The sequence below is a fragment of the Caretta caretta genome, chromosome 12 (genome assembly GCF_965140235.1).
Source record: "Caretta caretta isolate rCarCar2 chromosome 12, rCarCar1.hap1, whole genome shotgun sequence".
In the NCBI taxonomy this organism is placed as follows: domain Eukaryota; kingdom Metazoa; phylum Chordata; order Testudines; family Cheloniidae; genus Caretta; species Caretta caretta.
The window spans coordinates 11,742,540-11,750,006 of record NC_134217.1 but is presented as its reverse complement, the minus strand read 5'-3'; the positions used below and the strand labels follow the sequence as shown (position 1 = coordinate 11,750,006).

The following is a 7,467-nucleotide window of genomic DNA, read 5'->3' as shown; positions in this document are numbered from 1 at the left end:
TCAGGAACATCTCTGTATGCTCCATCTCCTCACACAGCAACTCCTTCATGAGCTTGGCCATGTGCCTCAGGCCACATCACCACAGTCAAAGTAGCAGAACTAGAAAAAAGGACAGGAGACTAATGAAGAAGTCTTACTTTTAGGAGACTATACCCCAATAGAAGATAAGGATCTAGGTAGCAGCTATACCAGGGGTTCTCAAACTGGGGGTCAGGACCCCACAGGGGGTTGCAAGGTTATTATTACATGGGGGGTCACGAACTGTCAGCCTCCACCCCCAACCCCGCTTCGTCTCCAGCATTTATAATGGTGTTAAATATATTTTTTAAAAGTGTTTTTAATGTATTGGGGGGGGTGTCACACTCAGAAGCTTGCTGTGTGAAAGGGGTCACCAGTACAAAAGTCTGAGAACCCCTGAGCTATACCTATAACAGAGGAACAAAAACACTTAAGGAAGCATATTCGTTTATACCATAAATAATGACAGGTTTCAGAGTAACAGAGTCTGTCTTTGCAAAAAGAAAAGGAGTACTTGTGGCACCTTAGATACTAACCAATTTATTTGAGCATGAGCTTTTCGGATGCATCCGATGAAGTGAGCTGTAGCTCACGAAAGCTCATGCTCAAATAAATTGGTTAGTCTCTAAGGTGCCACAAGTACTCCTTTTCTTTTTACCATAAATAATATAAGTCTCCAGCCTTCCTAACCAATCTCCTGTCATTGATATACTCCAGCAAGATTTGTTCCATAACTCCAGCATTGTTGACATTCAAGGCTGTGGGAATGGTTCTTCCTAAGAGCCCACGAGTAGTTGCCCTCAAGTTTAACGTTCACAATATGCTATCAAGTGTTACACAAGTGACATTTTGTTACGTTTGATTAAAGGTTTGTAATTCTGACCCCAGCAGATATAACCGAGGGTGGGGAAGAGAACTGTTGGGGGGCTTTCATTGCAAAGCCTGAAGAGTAGGAAAAAGAACCACTCACTATGGAACAGACAAAATCCCGTCTGCCATTGTCAGTAGCTTCATAGTCAGAGAAAACCCTTGAACCTGGGTTCTGTAGGGGCAGCTATGGCCTGACGAGCTATTACTGTCCAGCCCATAGAAATCCCTTTGTTTGGATTAGTTAGTGCTGCATGTTTGGGTAGTGGATGGGAATGGATTGTGCATAGAGAAAAGGGCCCACAAAATAAAAGTGAGACAGCCAGAACAAGTCTTTAGTCTCACTGCAAGTTAATAAACTCCATTTGCTAGCTACTTACACAGTGCACAACAGTGCATAGTTTCCACCACCTATGAAAATGCCCACACTATGCTGCTTATCAACCGTTCCCCACCAGCAGCTGGAATGGTTATATTATTTCACCAGGAAGCATTTGGGTTTTGTAGGAAGGCACCTGAACGGAAGCATCACTATGGCAAACACTAATCAGCCTATACAAACATGGTCATAAGACCAACACAGACTAAAGCAAGGGATGGGGGCTGGAGAAGTGAGGATTAAGTGGCCCACATTTAGGACATTAAGCTGAGAGATTATAGTTATTAGGCATCTCAGTTTCTCTGCAGCCTGGATCGGGACACCACCATTTGTGCGTTTCCCCTCTGGCTGTGCATGCAGCTATATCGGAGAGATGGAAGGCCTGTTGCCATAGTGACACTCCACAGAGAGCAGGGTTCAGGCCAAGGCTACTATGGAGATATGCTCCTGCAGTCAGAGTAGAGCTGGTCAAGAATGTTATTTTGGCAAGAGTGTCCAATCTCTGTCCATATGTGGACAGGACAAGTTTGACGTACCCAGTGTTTTCTGATCATTATAGTCAAGTCACCAGGAGACAGGATGAGGAAGTGTTCCATTGTCAACTTCAGAACAGAGAGCAAAAAAGCCAGGGGAATGCTGCTCTTTGGCCGGAGTTAGAGGGATTAGCACTCAAACTACCATGAGGTTTTAGACAGTACTGCATTATGCAGTCATGACATGCACTGTATCAGATGTCAGTCTTTTTGGACTTCTTGAGCTTATAAGTAACTCCTAGGAAACTTGATTCCCCATCACCCTTCTAAAAAGGGGGAACCATTTTACAGGGTATTGTGCAAGTGTATTTGTTTCATTTCAAGGTGGGTTTTTTTGTATGGGGAGGAGAAAGCCTGGGGAGAAAGCCCCAGGCACGAAAGTGGCTCTAAAGTAAACTGGTTCTCCCCCTCCAACCCATCCCCATCACAGTTTCAAGTAGTCAGAAAATGAAACCTGGATTAAATGTGAAAAGGTAATTTCCATCTAAAAACCATCCAGGAAGACTGACCTGCGGCACATCTAGTTAATTTAATTAAACATTGCACTTTGATTCCCCTTTCCCCATAAAAGAATCCCATTATTCATTAGCTTCCCTCCTTCCACTCAAAATAGGGTCTAAATTTGGGAAATCTGATCAAGCCTTATATTTTACTTCAGGCTTCGTTGCTCACCATGAATCAATATGCAGAGTCCTGCTGTTCATGTACACCCACAGAAGATTTTCATTCTATTAGTATCAAATCTTTTCTGGGGTATCCCTTGCTACCTAAGCTAAGCCATTCAGCATGGCCATCTAGTCAGTCTTAGCAGCACTAGCAGCTGAGAGAAGAGACTTAGACTGGCTGGACCTCCAGCATATCTAACTGGGCACTCCCTAAAGCATCCCCCCATGCCTCCTACTATTTGAGGAACATAACACGTTCTACTCATTTTCCCTACTGCCTAGCAGACACTACACCAAGCCTCTTTGCTTTGGTACTAGGCAACTCCTGCTGTGGTGAACAGGACCGAAAATGGTGTTGTAGCACAGCAGACCCAAAATGTCTTTGCTCGTTATATTGCCTCTTACAGTGGCCATGGCCATATGCTTTAGAGTGTATTTGTCACAACTGGACTTTTGCATGTGGGAAGTGCAGGAGGAAGAGTCAATGACACTGTTTTAGGCCCTGTAACAGCCGGTTAGACTTTTCATCGTATATTAAATTTAACAATGAGGAAACCAAGTAATAGCTTGAAGCCAAATTTTATTCACCATACTGAGGGGTTAGGCAATGGATCTTTTGCTGTCTTCTAGAGGAGAGGTCCAGGGTTCTTACTGAAGGATAAAAGTAGTGAAGAGTTCAGCTGCTCTCCCCCAGGGTGAGCTTGTCAAACAGGTACTCTCCCATGGCATTCTGGGGCACTCCCAGGTGCTTCAGGTTGGTGAGGTGGTCTCCCAGTTGCTTGATGGCCTTCACCTGCTTCTCCAGGTACTCAGAGTCTGGGAAGTCACAGAGCTGCAGGAAAGAAGAGATGGACTCACTTCTGCTTCACATTACTGTTGGTTTAGCACATTTAACTGCCTGCTATGGTAAAGCATGACACCTAGCCACGGTGTCCCTAGACCTCCAACTACCATAAGCTGGGACTGGACAACAAGGGACAGATGACACAAAGTTGCCCTGTTTTGTTCATTCCCTCTCAATCATCTGAGAAACTCTGCTGTCAGAGACAGAATACTGCGGTAGATGGACCATTGGCCTAATCCACTTAGGTCATTCTTATGGTCAAATCTGATAATAGCGATGTTTCCAAGTGTTCACGGCACAAAGTTTAGAGCCTTCCTTATTTGCTACACAGACAGTGCAAGCAAGGGGACAGATTATTAGGGCCATACCAAATTCGTGGCCATGAACCCCCCCCCCCCATCCTGGGCCGTGAAATCTAGTCTTGTGTGCTTTAACCAATACTATCCAGATTTCACGGGGGAAGAACAGCATTTCTCAGATTGGGGTTCCTGAACCAAAGAGCGAGTTGGGGGGGGGGGTCACAAAAGGTTATTTTAAGGGGAAATCGCAGTATTGTCACCCTTGCTTCTGTGCTGCCTTCAAAACTGGGCGGCTGGAGACCAGCAGCTGTTGGTCAGGTGCCCAGCTCTGAAGACAGTGCTTCACCAGCAGCGGTGGCAAAGTGAGGAGGAGAATACCATGGCACCCTTACTTCTGCGCTGCTGCTGGCAGCGGCTCTGCCTTCAGAGCTGGGCTCCCGGCCAGCAGCCACCGCTCTCCAACTGCTCAACTATGAAGGCGGAAGTAAGGGTAGCAGTACTGCAAACCCCCCGCCCCAAGCACACACACCCCTACCTTTTTTGTGTTAGGACCCCTACAATTACAACACCATGAAATTTCAGCTTTAAATAGCTGAAATCATGAAATTTATGATTTTTAAAATCCTATGACCATGAAATTGACCAAAATGGACCACAAATTTGGTAGGACCCGAATCATTTCGTAAGAGTTAAAGTAGTTTTTGTATGGATTTAGGGGAAGTTTGCAGAGGACTAGTATTTTCTGTTTCTTATTAGCAATTAACAAGATGCTGACTTTTGTTTTTCAGAAAGCAGCATTTTCCATTGCTGTGTAAACATGGCCAACATTTTAGGTGGGATAACGTTGGTTCCCAGGTTTATATAGTGGTCCCGAATGGCCCCTAGTTAGCATATTTTTTAGCAAAGTTACACCAGGGATAAGTTCAGTTCAACTACACTCTCCAGAAGCTTGTTTATTAGCTTCAGTGATTGGCTTATACACAACAGTCCCTGAATCAAAAAGGAAGCTACTGTCCTTTTACCATATCAAACCAGCAAGGTAACTAGACTATCCTCTGCAATCTACTTAAGACCCAGCAATCGCTTATAGTAGGTGCCAATTAATCCATGACAGGTAGCTTGGGGATCTAGCAAAGCTCATGCTCTCAGTTCAGTTGCTAGCAATCATGAGGGCTATTAAGGACAGGATAAGTTACAGGCACCATATGCCTAGCTTAGAAGGCACTAAGCCACTGCTATGGCTCAACATTGATTAATGTTTTTCCTTGTGTCCACTCAGCCAGAGAGTTAGGCGAACATGGAGCATTAAACTTTGAGTTCACAAATGCCTTAACATCTCCACAAGCAGGATTTGAGGGCAGCGGCATGATTACTCACACAGGAATCACTCTTCTCCATAGCCAGCTTCTGCAGGTCCAACAGGGCCTGGTTCACAGTCTTCTCCAGCTGCAGGTCACATTGCAGGGCCTCCAGGCTGTTCCCCCACTCATCCCGCTCTGGCTTCTGCATGAGGAAAAAACAAACCAAAAATGCATATTATTTATATATATATATATGCACTAGTAGACCTCACCTTCATGAGGATCATAGGGACTCTGCAGGGGGACTCATATACTTTGCAGGAGAAATAGGTAGGCTCCAAGGAAAGTAACAAGGGGCACTTAGATTAGTCCTCTGTTCTCAGGAGGAGGGAACAGCGCTGAGAGCTCCCTTGAAGTATTCCACTCACCCACTCTCCCTTCCCCTGCCACACAAGGCAGACTGCAGAAGTAATACAAAGGAGCAGGCTGCCACCTCCTCCAGGAAAGGGGGAGTAGTGGTATGGCACAAACATAAGTGAAAAAACATAGCAGTGAGGAATGATTTAAGATGCATCAGGCAGACTGAGTTTGTATTTTGAGGCTCATCTGAACAGCTATGCCTGCTGAGTCTGCCATAAGGTCCCTCAGCCCACCAGTATTGGGTGAAGTTGTCCACTTTACTGCTAGCAGCCTTTCTTCAGGCAGCCCTGAGTATACAGGAGCCTTTAGAACAGAATTAACTCTATTTGTGTTTATCAATACTATTGTAGAGGAAGCAGCAAGATCACGGACTACAGCTAAGCATATTGCAGGAAAAAGATGTACAGGCTTCCCACACAATTTTTAAATGCAGATCCACAGCACCCCTTAGTGTTCCAGTTCCAAGTTACAGAATATGTATTAACAGATGGATTAACTAAATAGAGGCTTCTCTCCACTCAGAGAAAAGGAGAAACACTGAAATTATTGAAACAGCTCATAAATAAATCAGTAATAACCTCACATTATAGATTCAGTGCTTTCAGATAAGCTCTGAATATGGTTTCAATAATCCCTTTCCTGGATACATGAATGGATTTGTTTTGTACCTTGATGTCCTTCCTGCAGGACAACACGCCCCCCTCGTTTGTTGTGGGGTGACAAAACCCTCTCTGTATGTTCCTTTGCCTCATAGGACTTCTCCTTCAGGAACTGGGTCACGTACCTCAGAACCACAACAGCACCGTCAAAATAGCAGGACTGAGGAAATACAAGAAGTGAGAGTAGTGAGATTATACATCACACCTGGGGGTGGTTAAGGAGCCACCAATAGCTGAAAGCCTCTTATATACATATATATCTCCTACAAAGTAACTAGCTCTTAACTCCTATGAGAGCACCTTCCTTCCTGCTGCTTCTGCAGCAGTGCTTCAAAATCCTCAAGTTTCTGTCCCCCACACATAGGCCTTTAGCCCAAGCCATTCTGTAGCCACAGCATCCTGAATAACTCCCCATTATTTTCACAGTAGTATTTGTACCTCCAACTTAATGCATTACTATAGTCTCTGGATAAGATATCAGCCAGTAGTTCTTCTCCCCTCCACCAAACAAACAAACAAAAACACCACCACCAAAAAATAAAAGTCCACAAGCATTTCTAAATTAAAGCCTTAGACCTCTAAGAAAAGGCTAAGAAACACAAACACTCACCATGGACTGATGTACGCAGCTGACATACAGCTCCTTGTTTACCATGCAGTTCACAGCAGCCTCACATTCAGCAGGGAAGCTCTGGCGCACCTGGGACTCCATTCGGGAGACACAGCACTACAGTATCTTTAATAGTTCAGCAACCTAGTGAGGTTCTGAGTAAACTCTACGAAAGCACAAACACAACTCAGAACAAATGTAAAAATCTTGCCTCACACAGTTACTATTAATCCTGCTCAGACAAGGGTGTGGCAGCTACTTCTAGCTAATAGAATTCTTTCTTCCACCCCAATTAGCCTCCTGGACAGTGTCTGACAGATATTCCACAGGTGACAGCATTATTCAGCAATGAGCCAGCCCAGCAGTTTCCACGGGTAATGGACACACTTTCTTGGAACAGCCCAGGTAGGTGCCTTTTGGCTCCTTCCCTTTGTTTGACTGTGAAGAGTATGATACAGTAAGCGTAAAATGAGGAGAAAATTGAGTAAAGATATACAGATTATATCAATCAACTTCTAATGTGCCTCTATATCACCAGTCACTGTAATATTTAGCTGTTGGTACCTCACAGTCACTTCTAGTAGCTCCAGTAGTCGTGTGCCTAAAGTGTACACAGTTTATCAGTGCATATTGAATGGCACCAGGAACCATCTTTAGGATCTATTAGAAGCCCACACCTTGCCTGAGGCATACGCCTAAAACAACATACAGCACTCTCTGCTCTGTAGTCTAGTACTCTGAGTGTGACATTAGAAACCAACCATTCCTGTGTTCTAATCCCACATTACACTGACTCTCTCTGCAGCTATAGGCAAATCATTTCACCTTTCTGCCTTATTTTTCCCATCTGCAAAAGATGAATAATCATGCTA

At 44.4% G+C, this 7,467-nt stretch overlaps 1 protein-coding gene across 1 annotated transcript; it reads right to left on the bottom strand.

The window, feature by feature from the left end:
• Nucleotides 1-3,025: 3,025 nt before the first annotated feature.
• LOC125620609 (ferritin heavy chain A-like) lies at nt 3,026-6,800 on the bottom strand. The gene is made up of 4 exons (XM_048816530.2): nt 6,596-6,800; nt 6,006-6,145; nt 4,983-5,115; nt 3,026-3,294 (listed from the first exon to the last, which is right to left on the bottom strand). The coding sequence occupies exons 1-4, from the start codon at nt 6,695-6,697 to the stop codon at nt 3,139-3,141; spliced, it is 531 nt and encodes a 176-aa protein (XP_048672487.1). The 5' UTR covers nt 6,698-6,800; the 3' UTR covers nt 3,026-3,138.
• Nucleotides 6,801-7,467: the final 667 nt, after the last annotated feature.

Bases quoted from the DNA above. Each gene is read 5' to 3' on its own strand.
- LOC125620609 (XM_048816530.2), bottom strand. From the start codon at position 6,697: ATGGAGTCCCAGGTGCGCCAGAGCTTCCCTGCTGAATGTGAGGCTGCT. The intron at 6,146-6,595 runs GTGAGTGTTTGT...GTATTTCCTCAG, and splicing joins GCTGCGTACATCAGTCCATG to TCCTGCTATTTTGACGGTGC. The intron at 5,116-6,005 runs AGGACATCAAGG...TTGTTTTTTCCT, and splicing joins GGGCGTGTTGTCCTGCAGGA to CATGCAGAAGCCAGAGCGGG.